The sequence below is a fragment of the Leuciscus leuciscus genome, assembly GCF_965113295.1.
Source record: "Leuciscus leuciscus genome assembly, chromosome: 1".
Classification (NCBI taxonomy): domain Eukaryota; kingdom Metazoa; phylum Chordata; class Actinopteri; order Cypriniformes; family Leuciscidae; genus Leuciscus; species Leuciscus leuciscus.
This window is the reverse complement of record NC_138725.1, coordinates 25,575,302-25,602,577: the sequence shown is the minus strand read 5'-3', so window position 1 is coordinate 25,602,577 and position 27,276 is coordinate 25,575,302. Positions and strand designations below refer to the sequence as shown.

Below are 27,276 nucleotides of genomic sequence, written 5' to 3'. Positions count from 1 at the left end.
CCTTTATCTCCATCTTCTCCGTCTTGCGAGCTCTTTTTGCGTGGTCCCTCTGGAGCTGTTTAACTATAAGATCGTCCATAAAAATCTCAACTTTGCCCTTGACTTTAACATTTCTCTTTTCTGTTTCATCATCATCAGTTACAGTAAATCCATTCAACCAGTCTTGTATATATTCTATTTCTGGGGAGTTTTCAGAAGAAGGTTTTTCAGAAGAATACATATCAGAAAAAATTCATAATCAATTGTTTGCCAACATTTATTACAATATAAATGAAAATAAATCTTGCTGTTATTTGTAAACATATTTTAATCTAAACTTGATGGTGTCACTATTTATTCAGGGTGGTCAGAGTTTTTTCCCCCTCTTTTTTCTGAGAATAAAAAAATAAAACATAAAACAATGAACAATTCTCAAGAAGTTTTTGCTATTTTAAATATTGTTGCAGATTTGCTCAAAACTTACCAATATTTTTATTGTCATATTTTATTGTAATATTGTAGGCATCTCTATTTCCTCTGGGAAAAAAGAGGAGTCCTTCTGCGAGTCCTTCCTCCCTGTAAAATAAAACCATTCACTGACCTCTCGTATAATTCAAAATAAAGCCATTGTATAATTCAAAATACAACCATTGACTGACCTCTCGTTTAATTCAAAATAAAGCCATTGTATAAGTAAGCAATAAGGTACGAGAGGCTGTGCTGTATTGTGAATAAGTAACGGCTGAAGGGCGTTGTTAGGCACGACGCGAAGCGGAGTGCCTGCAGCCCCTTCAGCCGTTACTTATTCACGATACAGCACTTGCCTCGAGTACCTTATTGCTTTTATAAAACGGTTGCCACACAATACAAATATTAAAGCCGAAAAATATTTATCTATGCAACTTTCATGAAGTAAAATCACTAAAAGCATTCCTTCCGCTGGAAAAAATAGTCCCTGACCGTAAACAGCAACAGAAGTTACATACATTATTTCGCCAATAGATGGCGGCTAAGACTGACTCACTGACCGCAAAGAAGACTTTTATATTGAAAGACTCAAACTTGTTTTCACGGAGAAGGAAGACGCAACTGACAGATGACTAACGTTATAAGCACGGAAAACCCCTTAACGGTTAACTGTTAAAAGGACAAGATATCGCAGCGGACATTCAAACTGATTATTTTATTATGAATATAGGACTGACCTGAAGGAAAATGCAATGTCTACTACTGTGACTTTACACTCGCTTTCTCGATCTCTCACAATACTCCACTATAGCTTCAATGGACAATATCAATGAGATCACACATGTGTTTAAGTTGCTAAGAGTGGTTGCTAGGGGTGTTGTAGTGATACATAGAACCATTGGGTGAAGCGGTCATAGCTGTGTTTTATCGTGAATAAAGCACAGCTATTGACCAATCAGAATCAAGGATTGGAACTAACCGTTTTATAATTCAAAATAAAACCATTGACTGACCTCTCGTTTAATTCAAAATAAAACATTGACTGTCCTCTCGTATGTGTTTTCAGTCCCGGCGCCATGGGCAGGCATTGGGGGCCCGCCCCGCCCTGTGAGTCACTTTTTTTATGAATAGGCTACTGTTATCAAAAGTTATCGTTTTATAACTCCTGAATAAAAAAAAAAAAGTGTTTGGTCTGTTTAAAAAAAAATATATATATAGGCCTAAATGTTATGCGATCTGGGAAAACCCACCACATGGTGAAATTTTACCGATTACAGGTGTTGATACCATATTAAAGCTGGTTCCGAACCTTTTCCAAATCAGTTTTATTTATTTCAGCGTTTGTCGGTAACAAAAGTTATGGTTATCTGAAGTCGGCTGGAATTTTGAAAAAAATGGGTTTAATTAACTGTCACGTCCTGCTAGCTGGACGATTGGCGCTCTTTTTTTATTGCCTTTTTTTTTTCATATCACATATTTTAGTAATCATCATAGATTAGGTATCATTCGAAAGCTTATGAACTTAAAATTCATCCTGTGAAAACCGTTTTGAAATTGGACGATTGAGAGGCGAACAAGATCTTTTAAGCGAGCAGCTACTTCAGACTCTTGAAGTGTTCTCTTGTGCTCCGCTCCGCATCTCACGATAACGTTGGATAAAAAACAAAACAAAAACTTGCGTGCCGTTGTAGTTTACACATGAGTGGCGGGAAATGGACATTGATATACCTTTATTCTGTTATGTGGTTTATTTTGATAGGTGAACTGTCTTTGTAGTGTTAAGAGAAGGAGAGCTGTGGGCGTATAAATTGCTACTATAAATTGCTATTTTTCTGCACTAAACTAGTGGATTTAGCCAAGATATATTCAGAGATGATAGACAAGATGATATAGAATAATAATTTAATGAAACCCCAATTTTTGTCACAGGTCGGGGTGGGCCAAGCCAGACTGCGCTCACCCCTAAACCACTGTCACCCAGAGGAGCGTATCAAGGAGGAGGCAAGAGGCAGGAGTAAAAGGAATGGCAACTTTATTTTCTATTAAAAAGCAATTAAGAAATCCTAATCTAAAACTCCTTGTCTTCTTCTTCCCAGGAACCTGGAACAGCACCGCCGTGGGTATGGACCGGCGAGAATCTCAGGTGAGTATCACAGGTGAGTAAGGATATCGAGGCTCACTTCCTTCACGGACTGGTGTCAGACTCCCAGTGGGAAAGCGTTGGACAGGTGCGTATCACAAGTGAGTAGAGAGAACGGGGATCACTTCCTTCACAGGTGGGTGTCAGACTTACAGTGGAAGGGCGTTCGACAGGTAAGTGTCACAGGTGAGTAGAGGGATCACGGCTCACTTCCTCACAAACTGGTGCCAGACTCACAGTGGGAGAGCGTTAGACAGGTGGATATCACAGGTGGGTAGAGGAATCACGGCTCACTTCCTCCACAGACTGGTGCCAGACTCGCAGTGGGAGAGCAGTAGACAGGTGAGTATCACAGGTGAGTAGAGGGTTCAAAGTGCACTTCCTTTCCAGACTGGTGCCAGACTCGCAGTGGGAGAGCAGCAGACAGGTGAGTATCACCGGTGAGTAGAGGGATCAAGGTGCACTCCCTTCACAGACTGGTGCCAGACTCTCAATGGGAGAGCGTTAGACAGGTGAGTGTCCCAGGTGACAGAATCGGCTTCAACAGCAATACACAATTCTCACACGGGTTGCAAGAGACGGATAACTTCACACCATGCAGGTAGGCTTCAGGGCTGCAGCAGCCTCAAGGTCACAGACAGAGCGGGGTTTCTCTAGAACAGACAGAATCAACTTCAACAGCAACACAGTTCTCACATGGGTTGCAGGGGACGGATAACTTCACACCATGCAGGTAGGCTCAAAACTGCAGAAGACTCGGGTCGCAGGCTGAGCGGGGCTTCTTCCGGACAGACAGAATCAACTTCAACAGCAATACACAGCTCTCACGTGGGTTGCAGGGGACAGATAACTTCACCCCATGCAGTTGGACTTCAGGGCTGCAGCAGACTCCAAGTCACAGACAGAGCAGAGCTTTCTCTAAAGCAGACAAAATTAAGACTTCACACAGCAGTATACAATTCTCACGTGTGCTGCGGGGGACAGATAACTTCACACCATGCGGTTGGACTTCAGGGCTGCAGCAGACTCCAAGTCACAGACAGAGCAGAGCTTTCTCTAGAACAGACAGAATCAACTTCAACAGCAATACACAGCTCTCACGTGGGTTGCAGGGGACAGATAACTTCACACCGTGCAGTTGGGCTTCAGGGCTGCAGCAGACTCAAAGGCACAGACAGAGCAGAGCTTTCTCTAAGGCAGACGAAATTAAGACTTCACACAGCAGTATACAGTTCTCACGTGTATTGCAGGGGACAGATAACTTCACACCATGCAGTTGGACTTCAGGGCTGCAGCAGACTCCAAGTCACAGACAGAGCAGAGCTTTCTCTAGAACAGACAGAATCAACTTCAACAGCAATACACAGCTCTCACGTGGGTTGCAGGGGACAGATAACTTCACACCGTGCAGTTGGGCTTAGGACTGCAACAGGCTCAAAGTCGCAGGCTGAGCGGGGCTTCTCTAGGACAGACAGAATCAACTTCAACAGCAATACACAGTTCTCAAATGGGGTGATGTTATCTCGCAGAGGTTCTTCTTTCTAGACACCGCACGTAGATGTAAGCAATCTCACTCAGCTCTCACGGTAGATAGTAGACCCCCAGGACGCATGGGCGATTGCACAGCAATAAAGATATTCTTCCACACACACACACTGCAATCCAACTCTAAGCATGCAATCGTGAGGGGAAACGTCAATTTAAACACTGCAACTTCACTCTTCTAGTGCGCATAAGGCCAGCACTCACCCGCAAGTCCTGGTCTACCGCACTGATGATCGCCAGGGGCGGACAGAACACTCGAGAGATTTTTCCTCGCGGTCACAGGTGGGTAGAGGAGGTGAGAGATCGACAAAGAATCAGTATTTCACTCGGTGAAGGGTGTACACATGCTCCAAACACTTCAATCCAATACCCAATTTAGTGGAGAACACAATGTAATTATGAGATTCAGTTTGTTAACTACTCATCTCTCTCTTCTCCAGCTCAGTCAGCGCGTTTCATTCCTCTGGGCCATCCTCGCGTCCTCTCAAACAACGCTCCTCTTCCTTCAAGACAACCCCTCAACTGCAGTGCCCACAACCAATTCCCCACGAGAGAGAAACCACCAACGATCGGGGGGGAGGACAATCCAGATCAACAGGGCAGAAGAACAACACAGCACCACAGCATGGCACAGTACACCCAGCCTTCTCCTCCTCGTGTGTTTTATCCTCTCTAAAAGCGGGAGTGGCCTCAATCAGACGCTCAGAGTGAAGTCCCTACACCTGTCGCCAATCTGCCGTTTAGTTGTCATGACGACAAACACTCATACGGATCTGGAGCTGTTTGTCACCCCGTGACATTTTAACAAAAAACTGGCATTCGATCTATTTTTAGATCTTACTGAAAACGTACCAGCGCGACATCCGACGGGTTTTCCCAGATCGCATTACATGCGGTCTTATTAAGCGATTCAAAGCATAAGGAGCATCTGCTCTCTAATCTCTCTCGCGGTACTTTGATGTCATTCACCGATCAGTCTGTGCAGTGCCGGTTCAAGTCGAACAAGCCTAGATGTTTATGAATGGGTCAGTGAATCTTTGACTCAACCGATTCGTTCAAAGCGCTGAATCATTCAAAACAAGATTAAGTGTTGCTGTGAGACGCGCTATGCTGTGATCTTTGTTCGGATTGGAACTATTTTCGCTGCTAAATTAGAACAAAAAGAGTCCATATTTCGTCTAAAAGGAATGTGGCTTAATATTACTGGTTTATTGAACTGTCATATGAAATCAGTGTCACATTTTCAATCGTGATGGTATTAAGCACACTTGGTCGTGTGATGTTGCTGAACTGTATCATATGTTATAAATATAAAAACACCACATTTTGAATTTTTACCGCAGAATGTTAACAGAGTTTCTTTGTGTGTGCTACGTTCATAGACTGTTATAAAATTGTGCTCATTTGTTTCGATTTCTCCTCGAGAGGCTGTGCGAGCCTCAACAGCGCAACCTTGTTAAGCTCCTTGACCTCTGACTGAATCCGAAACTTTCATATTCGTTTTTTCCGTATTCGTCATTCGGTGGCTCTGAATAGTCAAAACACCTCTCAAAATACTTGCTACGGATGCAAAAAACATGGAAATTTAAACACGGAAATTTGAACCCGATCCGTTTAAAAAAAAAAATTATCACAGACGAAAGTTTCGGAAGCAGTATGTATACATGGTTGACACAATGTGACGTATTTATTTTTAACGTGCGAAAATTTCGGAAGAGAATTTCGAACTCAGTGTGCAAGGACCTTTAGCATCAGTACATAATACATTATATATTATTATTCACTATCCATCATTATTGTAATGATCATTAGCTGGAGTACCCTTGAAAGCCACCAGAGGGCACTCCACATCAGCCCTTCATGATTCACTCACAACTACATTTCCCATATCTCACTGCCCGGTCTCCTCATCCCTGATTGCATCCACTGTGTCTCATTATCTGGTTTAGCACACCCCATATAAGCCTGGTTCATCCTATCACTCACTGCGAAGTTTTGTATGTTGTTGCACTGCATTTCTGAGTGTTTCCACTGTTGTCTATGTTCCTGGTTCTTGATATCTGCCTGTGTCCTGGTTTTCCCGTTCCTGTCTTTCCTTCTGGATTTGTTTGGTTGTATGGACTCACTGCCTGTGTATGACCCTTGCCTGGATTTGGATTACGATTTTGGATTACTCTAATAAACTGCATTTGGATCCTCAACTTTGTCTCGGAGCAGTTCGTAACAACTATCATTGTATCATGTGTTCATAATAGATTAATGTTATTATGCTATGAGGTTGATCTCATGTGTGCCCCCCTGGAAAAATGTAATGCCCGTCCGTGAATTTGTGTCTGCTGCTGGGTCTGTGTGTTTTTATCATGATTGCAGATGTTCCAGATCAGATGAGTGTGAATGATCAGATCGTGTGCGGCTCAAAACTCACCAGCTCTGCTTGCACAGATGATCTGAAGAAGAATCACAGTAGGAGCAGCAAACACTGTGATCTCAACAATACTCACAATCACTGCAGGAAACATGAGAGGAAGAAGAGAAACTGTACATGACTGAAGTCAAGGGTATTCAACTATCAACAGTTATTGATGAAGCATTTACAGACTGACTGATAGTTTAATGTTATAAAGCTGTCAGTATAAATGAACGTGTCGTACCTCTGTATAATAATCCAGCAGTCACACTGACTTCAGTTTCTCCTGGATCTGTGGATCACGTCTGTTAGTTCAGTTCAACACATAATGCATCATATAAACGAAACATCATCATCACATGATGATGAACATGTGCTGGACCTTGAATTCTGGATCATCAATATAAAGTGATTGGTATACATTTATGTACTTTAATGGTTTGTGTTCATTCAGCATTATAACAGGGCAGGTTTGAAAACATTTGTAAACATGTAAACACATGAAACCATTTCTACTTTGAGTTCAGCGAATCACAGTGAAGTGTCTATTTACACTAACTCCGCCCACCGACGTCTGATTGGGCCAGACAAAATGACGTTAGACGCTGGATGGTCAACAGTAACAATAGTGTAGGGTTAAGGCAGTGGCAGAAAGTTGATTCAAATTCGAATCCTTATTTTGCAGAACTCGCTCTACTCCATTTTCCAATCACATATCAGATCGAAAAGGCATTTATTTTCAATAAAAATTCAGAAAATATTCCAAGAGTGGAAATAAAGTGTCTAACGTGTGTTTAATAATAAAGTATACTTACAACACATTTGTAAATCGTTAGCATACCACTTATTAATAATTTATAAATATAAAGTCATGCTTTGTAAATTATTAGTTCATAAATAACTAATAACTTATAAGTGACTTATAACTGAACGTTATTATATAAAAAAAGCTTGTGCACATTGTCAAACGTATTACTTTGCACACAGTTCTCCATCTCTTAATATCTTCACAGAGGAATCAAGTATAATTATATATCTAGGGACTGATTATAGAAGAAAGCCGCATCTGAGAGTCACTGCAAAGCGCTGGTGTGAGAAAGACAGTGATGATGTACCTTTAGATACGTGTGTGTTTGTAGTTGAGGGATCCTGAGAGTGTGTGATGTGGACTGGATTCACTGCTGTCGTTGAAGCTTGAGCTGTAAAGGATGAATGTTAGTTCAGATGATTCATACCTGTAGATTTCAATCATATTTTAATGAGTTAACACACAAGATAACTCTAGCAATATCTATCATTATATATAGCACGTCTAAAAGAAAGTCTTCTAACACTGAGTGTTTTCTCACCTGAATACTTGACAGTGTATCTGACTGAGGTCTTGACTTTATTTCTGAGATTAAGCCGACATCTCCACTCTCTGTTGTCATCTTCATTCAGGAGTGTTGTAGTCAGAGTGATGTTACAGTGATCTGATGATAATATCTGATATCTGGAGTCTGTCTTCAGATCAACACCACTCTGATTCACCCACAACAGCTCAATTCTCTCAGAATGAACCCGATCATCACAGGAGTATTCAGCATAATACAACTGACAGAAGAGAGTCACAGCGCGGCCTGGACTGATCTCAGTCTGTGAGGATGAAGATGATGATGATGATGATGAAGATGATGGAGACACTGAAACTGAACACAAGACACAAATCACAGACTCTTCAATCATTATCTGAGTTTAAAAGGAGAATTTTAAATTGACCACATAATCATAAATTTACCATGAAGAACATGCAGAGAAACACGTGCATCAGTTCCTTGTTGTCTGTCATTCACAAATTGTTGGCAGATGTATAATCCATAATCTTCTTCTGTGACGTTCTTGATGTTCAGAGAGCAGTCAGACTCCAGACTCAGTCTCTCATGTCTCTCTGTGTCTTTCTTCTTTATCCCTAATTCAAACAGTGCAACTACTACTGAATGTCTGAATCTGTTAGAGTAGGTCCATGTAGTTGATTTGCACCCAGAAAGAGCTTTATTACAGGACAGACGCACATTTTCACCAGATCTGATGAACACATGATCATCCACTCCACTGATACCTGAAACACAAGTACATTTAAGTAATCATTATTATATTAATAAACTACAAACAAACCCCTGTGACATCAGGACATTCTCATTGTCAAATGTCAGTTATTCGGTAGGACTGTGCAAAAATATCGATACAGCTAACTATTGCAATATTTTTTATATTATATTTTAATTTATTAATGAAGTGTAATAAATTTATATAAAATAAACAATTAAAATACATATCAATATATTAAATAATTAAATAAAATATATAAAATATATCCCCTCCTTGAACTGCCACCTTAACGTGGTGGAGGGGTTTGAGTACCCGAATGACCCTAGGAGCTATGTTGTCCTGGGCTATATGCCCCTGGTAGGGTCTCCCAAGGCAAACAGGTCCTAGGCGACAGGTCAGACTAAGAGTGGTTAAAAAAACCCTTATGAGTGACGTTAAATCGAGGACCGTGACGTCGCCCGGTATGGCGCAGCCAGGGCCCCACCCTGGAGCCAGGCCCGGGGTTGGGGCTCGTATGCGAGTGGGGCCGCCTTCCCGTTGGCTCACCACCTGCAGGAGGGACCGTAAGGGGCCGGTGCTGAGAGGATTGGGCGGCAGTCGAAGGCAGAGGCCTCGACAACCCGATCCCTGGACACGGAAACTAGCTCTAGGGACGTGGAACGTCACCTCGCTGGCGGGGAAGGAGCCTGAGATTGTGCGTGAGGTTGAGAGGTTCAGACTAGAGATAGTCGGGATCACCTCTACGCACGGCTTAGGCTCTGGAACCACACTCCTTGAGAGAGGATGGACTCTTCACCACTCTGGAGTTGTCCATGGTGAGAGGCGGCGGGCTGGTGTGGGTTTGCTTATAGCCCCCCAGCTCAGCCGCCATGTGTTGGAGTTTACCCCGGTGAACGAGAGGGTCGTTTCCCTGCGCCTATGGGTCGGGGATAGGTCTCTCACTGTCGTGTGTGCCTACGGGCCAAACGGCAGTGCAGAGTACCCGGCCTTCTTGGAGTCTCTGGGAGGGGTGCTGGAAAGTGCTCCGACTGGGGACTCCGTCGTTCTACTGGGGGACTTCAATGCCCACGTGGGCAGCGACAGTGACACCTGGAGGGGCGTGATTGGGAGGAACGGCCCCCCTGATCTGAACCCGAGTGGTGTTCAGTTATTGGACTTCTGTGCTAGTTACAGTTTGTCCATAACGAACACCATGTTCAAGCATAAGGGTGTCCATCAGTGCACGTGGCACCAGGACACCCTAGGCCGTAGGTCGATGATCGACTTTGTGGTCGTTTCATCTGACCTGCGGCCGTATGTCTTGGACACTCGGGTAAAGAGAGGGGCGGAGCTGTCAACTGATCACCACCTGGTGGTGAGTTGGATCCGATGGCGGGGGAGGAAGCTGGACAGACTCGGCAGACCCAAACGTACTGTGAGGGTCTGCTGGGAACGTTTGGCAGAGTCTCCTGTCAGAGAGATCTTCAACTCCCACCTCCGGCGGAGCTTCGACCGGATCCCGAGGGAGGTTGGAGATATTGAGTCCGAGTGGACCATGTTCTCCACCTCCATTGTCGAAGCGGCCGCTCGGAGCTGTGGCCGTAAGGTCTCCGGTGCCTGTCGAGGCGGCAATCCCCGAACCCGGTGGTGGACACCGGAAGTAAGGGATGCCGTCAAGCTGAAGATGGAGTCCTATCGGGCCTGGTTGGCTTGTGGGACTCCTGAGGCAGCTGACAGGTACCGGTAGGCCAAGCGAACTGCAGCCCGGGTGGTTGTGGAGGCAAAAACTCGGGCCTGGGAGGAGTTCGGTGAGGCCATGGAGAAGGACTATCGGCTGGCCTCGAAGAGATTCTGGCAAACCGTCCGGCGCCTCAGGAGAGGGAAGCAGTGCCCTACCAACGCTGTCTACAGTAGAGGTGGGGAGCTGTTGACCTCAACTGGGGATGTCGTTGGACGGTGGAAGGAATACTTCGAGGATCTCCTCAATCCCGCCGTCACGTCTTCCATTGAGGAAGCAGAGGCTGAGGGCTCAGAGGTGGACTCGTCCATTACCCGGGCTGAAGTCACCGAGGTAGTCAAGAAACTCCTCGGTGGCAAGGCACCGGGGGTGGATGAGATCCGCCCTGAGTACCTCAAGTCTCTGGATGCTGTGGGGCTGTCTTGGCTGACACACCTCTGCAGCATCGCGTGGCGGTCGGGGACAGTGCCTCTGGGATGGCAGACCGGGGTGGTGGTCCCTCTTTTTAAGAAGGGGGACCGGAGGGTGTGTTCCAACTACAGGGGGATCACACTTCTCAGCCTCCCTGGGAAAGTCTATGCCAGGGTACTGGAGAGGAGAATACGGCCGATAGTAGAACCTCGGATTCAGGAGGAACAGTGTGGTTTTCGTCCGGGCCGTGGAACACTGGACCAGCTCTATACCCTCTACAGGTTGCTGGAGGGTTCATGGGAGTTTACCCAACCAATCCACATGTGCTTTGTGGATTTGGAGAAGGCATTCGACTGTGTCCCTCGCGGCGACCTGTGGAGGGTGCTCCGGGAGTATGGGGTCCGGGGTCCTTTGCTAAGGGCTGTCCGGTCCCTGTACGACCGAAGCAGGAGCTTGGTTCGCATTGCCGGCAGTAAGTCAGACTTGTTCCCGGTGCATGTTGGACTCCGGCAGGGCTGCCCTTTGTCGCCGGTTCTGTTCATAATTTTTATCGACAGAATTTCTAGGCGCAGCCAGGGGCCGGAGGGTGTCAGGTTTGGTGACGACACGATTTCATCTCTGCTCTTTGCGGATGATGTTGTCGTGTTGGCCTCATCAGACCAGGACCTTCAGCATGCACTGGGACGGTTTGCAGCCGAGTGTGAAGCGGCTGGGATGAGAATCAGCACCTCCAAATCCGAGGCCATGGTCCCCAGTCGGAAAAGGGTGGCTTGCCCACTTCAGGTTGGTGGAGAGTTCCTGCCTCAAGTGGAGGAGTTTAAGTATCTTGGGGTTTTGTTCACGAGTGAGGGAAGGATGGAACGGGAGATTGACAGACGGATCGGTGCAGCTGTACCGGTCTGTCGTGGTGAAGAAAGAGCTGAGCCGCAAGGCGAAGCTCTCGATTTACCGGTCAATCTACGTTCCTACTCTCACCTATGGTCATGAGCTTTGGGTCATGACCGAAAGGACAAGATCCCGGATACAGGCGGCCGAAATGAGCTTTCTCCGCAGGGTGGCTGGGCGATCCCTTAGAGATAGGGTGAGAAGCTCGGTCACTCGGGAGGAGCTCAGAGTAGAGCCGCTGCTCCTCCACATCGAGAGGGGTCAGCTGAGGTGGCTCGGGCATCTGTTCCGGATGCCTCCTGGACGCCTTCCCGGGAAGGTGTTCCGGGCACGTCCCACTGGGAGGAGACCCCGGGGAAGACCTAGGACACGCTGGAGAGACTATGTCTCCCGGCTGGCCTGGGAACGCCTCGGTGTCCCCCCGGAAGAGCTGGAGGAAGTGTCTAGGGAGAGGGAAGTCTGGGCATCTCTGCTTAGACTGCTGCCCCCGCGACCCGGCCCCGGATAAGCGGAAGAAGATGGATGGATGGATATTAAATAATTAAAATAAAATATATTTAATTAAATTGTATCATTATTATTTTTTATATTTTTTATTATTTCACAGTATGAATGAAACACAGCCAGATAACAGATGTTTCTTATAAGAACGTTCTCCAAACACACAACTGACTACAGCCACAGCCTTAGATGAAATAAAAGAAGACATTAAATCTGTGAAGATCTCAGCAGAGGAGGATTAAACAACTCCACAAACAGCATTACCAGCTTCACTTATTACTAACCAGAATGACTTTATTTCTGTCAGACCTCTACAGTTCTGTTTGAGAATTAACAGAGGTTTAGATGTTTATGTTTTATTATTTCATTTGACATTACCATCATGGAGATCAGTGTTTGCTTTAGTTGAGCTTGTGACTCTTGACTTTTAGACATTATATTTCCTCTGGCTGCTGTAACTGTGTTTGTAAGACTCATTTGACAGGAAAAGCCAAACGAGAACACATCCAGATGATGTTGTTTTGATATTGATGATAACAATGTAATCATCACCTAGTTTTAGTATGCAGTCTTCCTGAGGTGTTATTCATTTTATATTTTAAATTATAATAGCCCTGTGATTATACACTATGAGATCCAGCAATGTCATAATAATTAATGAAGAATGTGTCATTTAGACACAAATAGACATTAAGAATCAGCGAGTGAATCTCAACAATAGTGATGATCAAAAGCTTCATGCTGCAATGCATATTGGGTATCTAGTCTTTCTGAACTGGATTATATATATTTATATATATATATATATATATATATATATATATATATATATATATATATATATACACTCACCTAAAGGATTATTAGGAACACCTGTTCAATTTCTCATTAATGCAATTATCTAATCAACCAATCACATGGCAGTTGCTTCAATGCATTTAGGGGTGTGGTCCTGGTCAAGACAATCTCCTGAACTCCAAACTGAATGTCAGAATGGGAAAGAAAGGTGATTTAAGCAATTTTAAGCGTGGCATGGTTGTTGGTGCCAGACGGGCCGGTCTGAGTATTTCACAATCTGCTCAGTTACTGGGATTTTCACGCACAACCATTTCTAGGGTTTACAAAGAATCGTGTGAAAAGGGAAAAACATCCAGTATGCGGCAGTCCTGTGGGCGAAAATGCCTTGTTGATGCTAGAGGTCAGAGGAGAATGGGCCGACTGATTCAAGCTGATAGAAGAGCAACTTTGACTGAAATAACCACTCGTTACAACCGAGGTATGCAGCAAAGTATTTGTGAAGCCACAACACGCACAACCTTGAGGCGGATGGGCTACAACAGCAGAAGACCCCACCGGGTACCACTCATCTCCACTACAAATAGGAAAAAGAGGCTACAATTTGCACAAGCTCACCAAAATTGGACAGTTGAAGACTGGAAAAATGTTGCCTGGTCTGATGAGTCTCGATTTCTGTTGAGACATTCAGATGGTAGAGTCAGAATTTGGCGTAAACAGAATGAGAACATGGATCCATCATGCCTTGTTACCACTGTGCAGGCTGGTGGTGGTGGTGTAATGGTGTGGGGGATGTTTTCTTGGCACACTTTAGGCCCCTTAGTGCCAATTGGGCATCGTTTAAATGCCACGGCCTACCTGAGCATTGTTTCTGACCATGTCCATCCCTTTATGACCACCATGTACCCATCCTCTGATGGCTACTTCCAGCAGGATAATGCACCATGTCACAAAGCTCGAATCATTTCAAATTGGTTTCTTGAACATGACAATGAGTTCACTGTACTAAAATGGCCCCCACAGTCACCAGATCTCAACCCAATAGAGCATCTTTGGGATGTGGTGGAACGGGAGCTTCGTGCCTTGGATGTGCATCCCACAAATCTCCATCAACTGCAAGATGCTATCCTATCAATATGGACCAACATTTCTAAAGAATGCTTTCAGCACCTTGTTGAATCAATGCCACGTAGAATTAAGGCAGTTCTGAAGGCGAAAGGGGGTCAAACACAGTATTAGTATGGTGTTCCTAATAATCCTTTAGGTGAGTGTATACAGTGGGTAAGGAAAGTATTCAGACCCCCTTACATTTTTTCACTCTTTGTTATATTGCAGCCATTTGCTAAAATAATTTAAGTTCTTTTTTTCCCCTCATTATTGTACACACAGCACCCCATATTGACAGAAAAACACAGAATTGTTGACATTTTTGCACATTTATTAAAAAAGAAAAACTGAAATATCACATGGTCCTAAGTATTCAGACCCTTTGCTGTGACACTCATATATTTAACTCAGGTGTTGTCCATTTCTTCTGATCATCCTTAAGATGGTTCTACACCTTCATTTGAGTCCAGCTGTGTTTGATTATACTGATTGGACTTGATTAGGAAAGCCACACACCTGTCTATATAAGACCTTACAGCTCACAGTGCATGTCAGAGCAAATGAGAATCATGAGGTCAAAGGAACTGCCTGAAGAGACAGAATTGTGGCAAGGCCTCAAATTTCTGCTGCACTTAAGGTTCCTAAGAGCACAGTGGCCTCCATAATCCTTAAATGGAAGACGTTTGGTGAGAGAGGTAAAGAAGAACCCAAAGATCACTGTGGCTGAGCTCCAGAGATGCAGTCGGGAGGTGGGAGAAAGTTGTAGTAAGTCAACCATCACTGCAGCCATCCACCAGTAGGGGCTTTATGGCAGAGTGGCCCGACGGAAGCCTCTCCTCAGTGCAAGACACATGAAAGCACACCTGGAGGACTCCAAGATGGTGATAAATAAGATTCTCTGGTCTGATGAGACCAAGATAGAACTTTTTGGCCTTAATTCTAAGCGGTATGTGTGGAGAAAACCAGGCACTGTTCATCACCTGTCCATTACAGTCTCAACAGTGAAGCATGGTGGTGGCAGCATCATGCTGTGGGGGTGTTTTTCAGCTGCAGCGACAGGACGACTGGTTGCAATCGAGGGAAAAATCAATGCGGCCAAGTACAGGGATATCCTGGACGAAAACCCTCTCCAGATTGCTCTGGATCTCAGACTGGGCTGAAGGTTCACCTTCCAACAAGACAATGACCCTAAGCACACCGCTAAAATAACGAAGGAGTGGCTTCACAACAACTCCGTGACTGTTCTTGAATGGCCCAGCCAGAGCTCTGACTTAAACCCAATTGAGTACTCTGGAGAGACCTGAAAATGGCTGTCCACCAACGTTTACCATCCAACCTGACAGAACTGGAGAGGATCTGCAAGGAGGAATGGCAGAGGATACCCAAATCCAGGTGTGAAAAACTTGTTGCATCTTTCCCAAAAAGACTCATGGCTGTATAAGATCAAAAGGGTGCTTCTACTAAATACTGAGCAAAGGGTCTGAATACTTAGGACCATGTGATATTTCAGTTTTTCTTTTTGAATAAATGTGCAAAAATGTCAACAATTCTGTGTTTTTCTGTCAATATGGGGTGCTGTGTGTACAATAATGAGGGAAAAAAATGAACTTAAATGATTTTAGCAAATGGCTGCAATATAACAAAGAGTGAAAAATGTAAGGGGGTCTGAATACTTTCCATACCCACTGTATTATGGATGCGCTCGCTGTGATCCCGACTCGCAGATGAGTTATCAAAATACCAAAAAAATTGTTTACAGCAAAGTAGAGGATAGTCAAGTCACGTTTATTTATATAGCGCTTTTTACAAAACATAGATCGTTTCAAAGCAGCTTTACAGAGATCACAGGAAAATAATGCAACACAGTTTATTTAAGGCTTTACTTTAGCTCTAGAAGAAAATAGTGTCATTGTCCATATTGTCCAAGGTCATTTAGGTTGTAAAAATCATTAGTTATTCATTTAGTTCATTTATATATACAGTAGGACTGAAAACAGTGATGTCATCGTCCAGCTCAGTTCAGTTCTCATATAATGGTGTCAATGCAGACAGATCAATAATATTGTTGAAAAGCATACTGACCATTTCAGTTTTATGAATGTTTACGAACATTTTTACTTACAAAATACTATTTCAGTTTTATAAATGTTGTGGCATACATTTTTAGTTAAAAGTGTTCAGTGACACAAATAGCTTTGCTAATAAATTGGAATGGAAGTTTTTATTTTTCTGCTGAGTTATCAATAGAATGTGATACACATACCAGAATACATCAGGTGGTACACAGCAAGTGACAGTGACTGTGAGATCAGAACATGAGTGTGAGGACGAATAAAGCATGTTCAAACTAACTCATTCACAGACTCCATGCCAGACCAGCTCTAGTAAAACATTTTTATGTAAGTATATTAATATTTAAACCTTTCCCGTGATTTTAAAGAGCATGTAGAAATGTGTTTACCTGTGAGAAGTGAGCAGAGAATGATCAGTCCCAGCAGACACAAATCACTCTTTTCAGCCATTTTCTGTTTCTGTCAGTCTTTCCTTCAGTTAAATATCATCAGCCCCTCAGTAAAAATGGTTCAGCAATACCTTGACTTCGTGAGTAAAGACTCATAAAATCTAGCATGAGAGTCCAGATCCGCACCAGATTCTACTCAACTGTATGAAGCAACCAGCTAAAAGAGAGAAGAGGAACTACCAACATAATCCACAGCCATCATCAGTGTGAACACGGTTCAGAGATGATCAATGCTCGATGTGTTTCCAAACCTCAACAGTGAGCTCACAGCACTGAAAACACGACGGAAAACATGTAATGTCACAATAAAAGCACAGCCCACAAGCCCACAGTCACCTTGCTCAATTGAAACCAGACAAAAGGTTACACAAGAGTATAGAATACACAGTCTAACAAAGGGGAAGCAATAGGAAAAATAAAGTCCTTCAAATATTGTCTTAAACATGTCTGTTTCCATTGAATCTCCTCTGTCATGTTACATGAGCTTTCTGATCTTGATTCAGTTGAGGATTCATTTCATGTGTGATTCTCCTGTGTTCTGATTCTGGTTCGATCCAAAACTTAATGTCAGAATCAGCAAAATTAGGGATTGTTGTAAAATAGTGATGGGTCGGTCATGAACGATTCCGTTCATTTTGAACGAATCTTTAATATGACTCGGGACTACCGAGTTGTCTCAGAGAGTGATTCATTCATTTTGTGTTGACAGCGCATGCTCAACATCCTATTGATGAATATCAGATGATGTCACCAACGTCTCCTCACTGACGTCACTCCCTTCTAAAACTTGTCTGCCGCCATCTTGAGTACCTAGTCGCAAAGCAAAGGAACTAGCTATGCCTTCAATATGTTGTGCGGTGGGGTGCAACAACCGAAAAGGAGACCCCAAAATATCATTTTACAGGCTACCGCAGGATGAAAAAAGACGCCATCAGTGGCTTGCAGCCGTCAAGAGGGCAGACTGGACACCAACTGCCAACACTCGCCTGTGCAGTGCTCATTTTGTCTGTGGTAAGTGGATGTAACATTAAATATATTGTTAACGAGTTAACACTAGCTGCTCGCTGTCACTAATCGCCAACCTAAAGATAATAACATAGCCTACGAATCTTTCCAAACAGTATCAAGCAATCGGTGTGAATTGGTTCATATATCTTTTGTCTAACAGCATGAGTTTAGCGTCAAATGGTCAGTTTACCGTTTAATCTTCACTCGGATGTGCGCGGTTCAATCCGTTGTGGAGAGACTCTCTATTCGTCGGTGAAATTACAAAACATAGGCTACTGCACACAAACGTGTCCCTCCCTGATATAACGTTACAAACACTGATAAAAATAATAAACTATATGAGTGCGGATTAGAAACTAGAAACTCTGACACGCTTGGCAAAAGTTCTGCCCCTGGACCATTTAAATAAGCACTTAAAATAATCGGATCAACATCATTAAACGACTAATTAAACCCAATCAATGTACTATTTCACGATGCTGGACATCGTAATGTTATTGTACATACATCTGTTTTATGATTTAGCATTGTGTTATTTATCAAATAAAATGCAGAACCACCACAAATTTCTGTTAATTTTTGTTCTGTTGTAGTTAGTAACTGAAATGTTGATTAAAATTGTAGAATTATATTAAAAACAGATGATTGAAATAAATGATAATGTTGACATTTGAGATATGAAATCTTTGTCTCACCAGGTGCGAAGAGCCAGAACCCTCTGAACCCTGACTTTGTCCCTACAATATTTCCATACCTCAGCTCCCCTGACAAGAGGAAGAGGATTAATCAAATGACGCGATTCAAACAAACACAGGAACTGAAGAGAAAAAGAGCATGTAATTTGGACAAACGAGAGACTGGAAAAGAAGAAGAGGTAGTGGAGATGGACAAAGATGACAGGCAAGAGCTTGACAGAGAAGACGGACATGAGTTGGACGAAGAAGATGGACAGGAAATTGACAGGGGAGATGAAGAGGGGTTGAGGGGAGATGAAGAGGGGTTGGGGGGAGATGAAGAGGGGTTGGGGGGAGATGAAGAGGGGTTGGGGGGAGATGAAGAGGGGTTGGGTGGAGAAGACGGACATGAGTTGGATGGAGAAGAAGATGGACAGGAGATTGACAGAGAGGAGCCTGGATTGGAGACTAGCAGTGCTGTAGGCCTTGCTCTGGACCGTTCCTGTGGAAATGCCTTTTGTGAAGCCACAATGAAACAATTGAAAGAGGAGTGCATAAGATTACAGACAGAAATTTGGAAGCTCAAAGGTCAAGTAAATTCATTGTCTTTCAACCAAGAAAGTTTGAAGGACAAAGATGATAAAGTACATAAATTAACAGGCCTGCCTTCATATGTAAAACTAATTGTTGTTTTCTCTTTTATCTCATCATTCCTAAAGTTGAAATCCAGTTTGTCCCCTTTTCAGCAGTTTCTGTTAACATTAATGCGCCTGAGAATGAACTTGCCACTTTTCTTTTTAGCTCATGTGTTTCATGTATCAACGTCAACTGCTGGTCGGGTTTTCAACAACACACTGAATGTAATGAATATCAGGCTGTGTAATATCATAAAGTGGCCAAGCAGAGATCAGATCCTTTGTAGTCTCCCAATGTGTTTTAGAAACGGCTTTGAAAATTGTACCAGTATTATTGATTGCTTTGAAATATTTATCGAAAGACCAAAGGAAATGAGAGCAAGAGCACAAACATATTCTCAGTATAAGCATCATAACACAGTGAAATACCTCATCTCCATAACTCCACAAGGGGTCATCAGTTTTGTTTCGAAAGGTTGGGGCGGGAGGACAAGTGACAAGCATGTGACTGAGCACAGTGGATTTCTTGAGTTATTGTCCCCAGGAGATGTTGTTCTTGCAGACAGGGGGTTTAATGTGGCAGACTCTTTGGGTCTTGTTAATGCTCGACTCAAAATACCGGCATTTACAAAAGGAAAACAGCAGCTTCACCCAGCTGAAGTTGAGTCATCGCGGGGACTGGCAGCAGTGCGCATCCATGTGGAGAGAGTTATAGGCCTTGTACGAAATAAATACACCATTTTGCAAGGAACTATACCAATAACACTGTGCTTCTCAACCCCAGATGGACTCACACCTCTGGACAAGATGGTGAAAGTGTACTGTGCCCTCTGTAACCTTTGTCCCCCTGTTGTTCCACCAGAGTGAATAAATTATTAATTGTGTCAAACCATACATCAAAGTCTATTATGTTTTTTATGTGACAATAAGACACACAGGAGAGTTTTTATGGCTGATACAGTACAAATATTTTATTTATCAACTTCTTAAAAACAAGAATAAGACCAGTAAAACTCACTGCTTATTAATTAATTTAGCAGGATACTGAATTGAATAAATAAGATATATTTTCAAGATGTAAGGAGTATTTACAATTTGTCAGACACAGAGAACTTGATACAGTCAATGTCCTGGGTGATATGGAGAAAATCAAACATGACATTTTTGACCAAACATCAATGTCGATATTGAAGGGTTCACTATTAGTGCTTTCACAAAATATTTACACAATGAGAGTTTTGATAAATAATCATCAATAATGATACCATGGCAAATTTTAAAACAGTAAGTAAGTAATACTAATACAACTAATAGAACCTGAAGCATAAAGCCTTATTCTCCAGGAGTAACAGTCTACCGTACTGGGCTGTGTGTGTGTGTGTGTGTGTGTGTGTGTGTGTGTGTGTGTGTGTGTGTGTGTGTGTGTGTGTGTCTGTGTCTGTCTGTCTGTGTGTCTGTATGTCTGTGTGTGTGTGTGTGTGTGTGTGTGTGTGTGTGTGTGTGTGTGTGTGTGTGTGTGTGTGTGTGTGTGTGTGTGTGTGTGTGTGTGTGTCTGTCTCTGTGTGTGTGTGTGTGTGTGTGTGTGTGTGTGTGTGTGTGTGTGTGTGTGTGTGTGTGTGTGTGTGTGTGTGTCTGTGTCTGTGTGTGTCTGTCTGTCTGTGTGTGTGTGTGTCTGTGTGTGTGTGTGTGTGTGTGTGTGTGTGTGTGTGTGTGTGTGTGTGTGTGTGTGTGTGTCTGTATGTCTGTGTGTGTGTGTGTGTGTGTGTGTGTGTGTGTCTGTCTGTGTGTGTGTGTGTCTGTGTGTGTCTGTGTCTGTGTGTGTCTGTCTGTGTGTGTGTGTGTGTGTCTGTCTGTCTGTCTGCGTGTGTCTGTGTGTGTGTGTGTGTGTGTGTGTGTGTGTGTGTGTGTGTGTGTGTGTGTGTGTGTGTGTGTGTGTGTGTCTGTGTCTGTGTCTGTGTGTGTCTGTCTCTCTCTGTGTGTGTGTGTGTGTGTGTGTGTGTGTGTGTGTGTGTGTGTGTGTGTGTGTGTGTGTGTGTGTGTGTCTGTCTGTCTGTCTGTGTGTGTGTGTGTGTGTGTGTGTGTGTGTGTGTGTGTGTGTGTGTGTGTGTGTGTGTGTGTGTGTGTGTGTGTGTGTGTGTGTGTGTGTGTGTGTGTGTGTGTGTGTGTGTGTGGTCAACACTACAGGGAATCTGAACTAACTTCATTTTTTCTGAATTTTCCTGCATTCATAACATTTCCACACTTTTGGAACTCTAGTCAACCGCAAGCAAGACCTGTGAAAGTGCCCTCTTTTGCACTGTTTAGATGTACAGATTACTACATTCACTGGATCTCCAGCTGGTTCACCACAATAGCACCTTGACTGGGGCTGTTGCTCTGAGGTTGGGGAAACCACTGGACGTGGCACTGTGTAATATTTCCCAAGAAGTTCTGGCAAAATTCTAGTTTTAATAAATTGTTCTACTCTTTGGTATGTCTCATTGAAGAACTCTTCAACAAACTGAATGCGCTGAATAAACATTTCAGTGGGACTCCACACTACAAAGTCAGCATACTGGACCTCAGCAATGCACATCTGTAGTTGGACTTGTGCCATATATTTGTGATTTGGCTTTAGCGCTATCACATTGTCCTTTGCCATTAGACAGAAGTTTGTGTCAGCATTACAGCTGTTGATGATTGACTGGTGTTTAAGAGTAAAAGGGCATTTTATCTCAAGCACACCTTTACCGTGGCAAGCACAGGTAATAATTCCATCCGGCGATGCACCGATCCATGGCAGTGATGTGTTGATGATTAGGCCTGTTGTCTGCACTCGAACATCGGTATGATGATCTTGCAATGCTGTGATGTACTGTGTCCTTGCTGTTGTCTCACTCACATTTCCCCATCTAGAAAAATAGAGAATAAGGTATTGTTTAGACAGACTCCACATACTTCATTAGCACACTACATTATACCACTGCAAATCCAGAATAATGTATTAATTATTCTCTATGGAGTGCACACACTATTATGTTCATGTAATGGCAGCCTCTTTTGACAACCATGGAAAAGTTGTATATTTAGGATTGGGATCATATTCTGAGCTTGTATCATTTAAGTCCTTTAAGTGGGATAGTAAGAACATCATTGTTTCTCTGAAATATGTCTATGACAAATGAAATGAAAACCAGCCCTGGGCAGCATACTTTGATATGTAGTCTTTCTAGTACATTTCTATCGTTACCTCATTGCCTCTGTAGATACCTGACAGGACCGGGGATAGCAAATCCTCTTTAACAAGGATACAGCACTGTCTGACCTGCCTGCTTCGTGGAAGACTGACGCTGTTACTCTGCCTGCTCTTTGCTCAAACCAAACCTTACTGGCAGACTGCGCTCTGGTTGCCTCTTCTACTGCTAATGACTGAAAGTTGACAAATGTAATGCTATTTCAACAAAATAAAGCTATTAATGTAAACATTAAAACTGAATACAAATATTGGTTAATGATCGATAAAACTCACAAAATATTAATTACAGTACAAGACTTACAATTTGTCAGTACATACCTCTTGCTCTGTTATCTGAAGATTGTCAAAGATGCTTTCACTCTCTACTAGTAAGGACGCGAAATCAGCATGCAACTTTGCCTTTGAATATAATTTAGAAAGTGGTTCTGGCAAATTCAGTTGGAGGGTCTTTGGTTTGTATCTGTGAGAGTGGCCCTCGATCACAGACAAGATAGCAGTTCCCTTAGTACTTTCTTCCTGAACATCACATTCATAAAGCTTTTGGTAGAACTCCATATACTCCTCTTCTGTAGGGACAGGAATGCTGGGTAGTGGCGAGTATGTTACAGTCTTCTTCATGAATGAGATGTTGCTGATTTCCTCATACTGCACCTTGCCGGTTTTGCTCGGAAGAACCCATGCACAGGGCATCTCTGTACTGGACAGTCCATCTTTTAGATTTACCGCTGCTAAGACAGCATACATGAGAGCAGCAGCATGCGAGCATGCTTCGCCCAGTCCTGCTTTGCAGGTGCAGTGGGCCACTAAAATTGTCCCATCATCATGGACCACGATCCATGGTTGTGTGGGGGTCATGTTGACGGCCTGAGAGTGGTTCACCTTAAGAGAAGACAGCAGACCAAGTAGTCTAGTAAAATCAACTCATTTGTCAATCAATGTATTTAAACCATGTTACAACTGATTTTTTTTTTTCTACGGGAGTGGAGACACCAGATCATGAGATACTACTAAATGAATGTTGAAAAAGCCAACAGATTCATTAAAACCATCATGGTCATTGACTGTTAGTTTTGAAAGGTATATTTCTTAGGTTATTAAATAAATTATACCAGACCTACATATTATGTGCTAGTTGAATTTCAACAAAGGTCCAAAATAATCTATGTAAAGACTTCGCTGACACAGTAGAAAAGAGAGAGACAGTGCTCTTAAAGGAGTAGTTCACTTTAAAATGAAAATTCTGTCATCATATACTCACCCTCATGTTGTTTCAAAGCTGTATGAATTTCTTTCTTCTGCTGAACAGAAAGGAAGATATTTAGAAGAATATCAGTAACCAGACAGTTTTTGGGTTCCATATACCACTGCATAGTATATGGAAGTCAATGGGACCCAAAAACTGTCTGGTTACTGATATTCTTCTAAATATCTTCCTTTCTGTTCAGCAGAAGAAAGAAATTCATACAGCTTTGAAACAACATGAGGGTGAGTATATGATGACAGAATTTTCATTTTAAAGTGAACTATTCCTTTAAAACAGACCATACCTGTTATTTCCTCCCCAAAACATGAAAACACGACACTTTTCATTTAGAAAAAGAGCATTTCTAAGGTATTTTTTGTTGTTGTTGTTGCAAAGTGTGCAACGTTCTTGTAGTTTGTTTTGAAACCATGACCAGATGATTTAGCTACCCCTTGTGCTGACATACTATGCTAGAGAACAGCTAAAAGTTAGTCTATATAGCCTTGAGTTGTCAGGCTAGCTGCTGTTTACAAAGTTGGATTAAAAGAACACTTACCTTTCCTTTCACGAGAAACATCTTCTTCTTGTGAAGGTGCCATATTTTTGAATCAAGGACCCACCCTGCAACAAAGTATCGATATGCCTCGGTACTCTTGTACGCTTTGAGGCTTTCACCGGTGTATGGCGACGGATTATGTATAAGGTATATATATATATATCATTGAATGACAGGATTGGTAGTTCGGTAGCAGCGGACAGAGGCTGGAAGTACACATCAGGTATCGCGTAGGGATCACACCCTAACGATGATATTTTTTGTAAATAGCGTTTCTTTTCATGGCAGTCGAGGTGTGCAATGTTGTCTTTTGTAGCCATTTCCTGTATCCGTAAGCATGAACGAAGTGTAAGAAGTGTACGAAGCTGTAAATCGTAGCAAGCTAGCTAGCTATGGACAGTGCTCGTAGGTACTCAAAATGGCGGCAGTCAACAGGAAAAAGAGCGGATGACGTAAGAGGTCACGTGACTGATATTCATCAATAGGTTCTGTACTGGAAACAGAAATGATTAAATACCTACATATAATAACACAATACAGTTATGCGACAAAAGACCAAACAACTCAAACCCGAAGACTCGAGAGATGAACAAATCAATTCTGTATCCAGTACCGACTGCACAGAGCCGGCCCGTCCAACAGGCAGTTGCCGCCTTATCTGGGGGGCCCCACGGCCGCGAAACTATTACAATTTAAAACCACCAATATCTTTTCAGCAGCAGTGGCATAGGGAGTAAAATGTGAAGCAGACAGTTTTGATGCAAAGCAAGTCAAGTCAAGTCAAGTCAAGTTTATTTGTATAGCGCTTTTCACAATACAGATTGCATCAAAGCAGCTTCACAGTATTAAATTAAAATAATACAACAAAGTTTGTTTCAAGAGGAATTTATTGATTGATAAAATTAAATTAAATATCCCCAAAATATCCCCAACTGAGCAAGCCAAAGGCAACAGTGGCAAGGAACCGAAAAACTCCATCAAGTGACCTAATGGTGTCCTAAAACTCCATCAGGTGCCTTAATGGAGAAAAAAAAAAACCTTGGGAGAACCCAGGCTCAGTCGGGGGCCAGTTCTCCTCTGGCATTGGATAGAGGCCGGATTGTAGTTTGAACTGTAGGATTATATGAATGCCTGGCTGAAGAGATGCGACTTTAATCTAGTTTTAAACTGGGAGAGCGAGTCTGAGCAACGAACAGTATCAGGAAGACTATTCCAGAGTTTTGGAGCCAAATGTGAAAATGCTCTCCCTCCTTTGGTGGTTCTGGATATCCTAGGTATGACCAAAAGCCTTGAATTTAGTGATCTCAAAGAGCGCGATGGATTATAGGGCGATAGAAGATCCGTTAAATAGACTGGAGCTAAGCCGTTTAGGGCTTTATAAGTCAGTAGCAATACCTTGTAATTAATACGGAACTTTATAGGTAACCAATGCAGTGATGATAAAATCGGTGTTATATGATCATATTTTCTTGATCTCGTAAGAACTCTAGCGGCGGCATTTTGGACTAACTGTAGCTTGTTTATTGAGGATGCAGGACAACCAGCTAATAAAGCATTACAGTAATCCAGTCTCGAGGTCATGAATGCATGAACTAACTTTTCTGCATCAGAAACTGATAGCATATTACGTAGCTTAGCAATGTTTCTAAGGTGGAAAAAGGCTGTTTTTGTAACATAAGAAATATGATTTTCAAAAGACAGGTTGCAATCGAGTATAACACCCAGGTCTTTTACTGTAGAGGATAAAGTAACAGGACATCCTATGATGTTAAAGTTGTATTGTGCGAGGTTTTGTGGGCGGTTTTTTGAACCGATAAGTATTACCTCTGTCTTGTCTGGATTTAATAAAAGAAAATTACGCGTCATCCAATCTTTTATATCTTTAACACACTCTGTCAATTTGGAAAATGTAGCGTTTTCATCCGGCCGTGATGAAATATATATTTGAGTGTCATCAGCATAACAATGGAAACTAATTCCATGTTTCCTTATAATATTTCCAAGTGGCATCATATATATTGAAAATAACAGGGGGCCTAATACAGATCCCTGCGGCACTCCATAGTTTACTGGAGTTATGATCGATTTTTCTCCATTTAAATAGACAAAATGGTAGCGGTCAGATAGGTATGATTTGAACCAGCTTAGTGCTTGTCCTTGAACACCAGTATAATTTTGTAGTCGATCTAAGAGTATTGTGTGATCTATAGTATCGAACGCAGCACTAAGATCAAGTAAAACTAGTATTGAGATACAGCCTTGGTCAGAAGCTAAAAGTAAATCATTTGTGATTTTAACGAGCGCAGTTTCAGTGCTATGATGCGGTCTGAATCCAGACTGAAACTTTTCATAGATATCATTTTGTTGCAAGAAAGAGCCCAGTTGAGCGGACACCACTTTTTCTAATATTTTAGACATAAATGGAAGATTTGAAATGGGTCTATAATTTGCTAGATTATTATGATCTAATTGTGGTTTCTTAATGAGAGGTTTTATAACTGCCAGTTTAAATGTTCTTGGAACATGACCTAAAGATAAAGACGAGTTAATAATATTGAGGAGAGGCTCTTCCACTACAGATAACACTTCTTTCAGTAGTTTAGTTGGTATAGGATCTAATAAACATGTTGTTGTTTTAGATGAAGTGATAAGTTTATTTAACTCTTTTTGTTCTATAGTTGTAAAGCACTGTAATTGTTCTTTCGGGGTGATAATTGAAGCTGAATTGTAAGGCGCGATTGAAGATTGAACGTTTATAATTGTGGTTCTGATGCTTTCTATTTTCTCAGTGAAGTAGTTCATGAAATCATTACTACTGAACTGTAACGGGATATTTTGTTCGGGTGACGTCTGTTTATTTGTTAGTCTAGCCACGGTGTTAAATAGAAACCTTGGATTGTTTTGGTTGTTTTCTATTAGTTTGCGGAGGTGCTCAGCCCTGGCAGCTTTTAGGGCCTTTTTATAACGTGACATACTGTCTTTCCACGCGATTCTAAAGACCTCTAAATTAGTTTGTTTCCATTTACGCTCTAAAATACGGGTTTCTCTCTTTAAAACATGCGTAGTATTGTTATACCATGGTGCTTTATTTTTCTCTCTGACCTTTTTTAATTTAATAGGTGCAACCACATCCAATGTTCTAGAGAGAATGGTGCTCATAGTGCTAGTTAGTTCTTCTAGTTCATCTGTTTGTTTGGGTTCAGGCAGCAGCTGAGACAGATTAGATAAGCAATTTGAGAAATTATCTATGGTGGATGGGAGGATTGTTCTGCCTGGTTGATAACGCGACGCCGCATGACATATTACAGCAGTACGTAATATGCAAGTTACCATGTAGTGATCAGTGACTTCATCACTTTGT

General features: G+C 42.5%; 3 protein-coding genes across 3 annotated transcripts; 1 reads left to right on the top strand and 2 right to left on the bottom strand.

The window, feature by feature from the left end:
- Nucleotides 1–242: 242 nt before the first annotated feature.
- LOC309501888 (uncharacterized protein) lies at nucleotides 243–16,726 on the bottom strand. Its single transcript, XM_082174152.1, has 8 exons — nucleotides 16,505–16,726; nucleotides 8,317–8,637; nucleotides 7,889–8,227; nucleotides 7,655–7,738; nucleotides 6,784–6,831; nucleotides 6,558–6,638; nucleotides 464–555; nucleotides 243–371 (listed from the first exon to the last, which is right to left on the bottom strand). Exons 1-7 carry the CDS (start codon nucleotides 16,563–16,565, stop codon nucleotides 485–487), a joined length of 1,005 nt encoding a protein of 334 aa, XP_082030278.1. The 5' UTR covers nucleotides 16,566–16,726; the 3' UTR covers nucleotides 243–371; nucleotides 464–484.
- A 568-nt stretch (nucleotides 16,727–17,294) lies between these two features.
- Nucleotides 17,295–19,748, top strand: LOC309494342 (uncharacterized protein; the record flags this gene model as incomplete). The annotated part of the gene is made up of 2 exons (XM_082163655.1): nucleotides 17,295–17,575; nucleotides 18,271–19,748. The coding sequence occupies exons 1-2, from the start codon at nucleotides 17,401–17,403 to the stop codon at nucleotides 19,746–19,748; spliced, it is 1,653 nt and encodes a 550-aa protein (XP_082019781.1). The 5' UTR covers nucleotides 17,295–17,400.
- Nucleotides 19,749–21,493: 1,745 nt separating this feature from the next.
- LOC309481245 (uncharacterized protein) lies at nucleotides 21,494–24,395 on the bottom strand. Its single transcript, XM_082146093.1, has 3 exons — nucleotides 23,916–24,395; nucleotides 22,435–22,995; nucleotides 21,494–21,772 (listed from the first exon to the last, which is right to left on the bottom strand). Exons 1-3 carry the CDS (start codon nucleotides 23,934–23,936, stop codon nucleotides 21,755–21,757), a joined length of 600 nt encoding a protein of 199 aa, XP_082002219.1. The 5' UTR covers nucleotides 23,937–24,395; the 3' UTR covers nucleotides 21,494–21,754.
- Nucleotides 24,396–27,276: the final 2,881 nt, after the last annotated feature.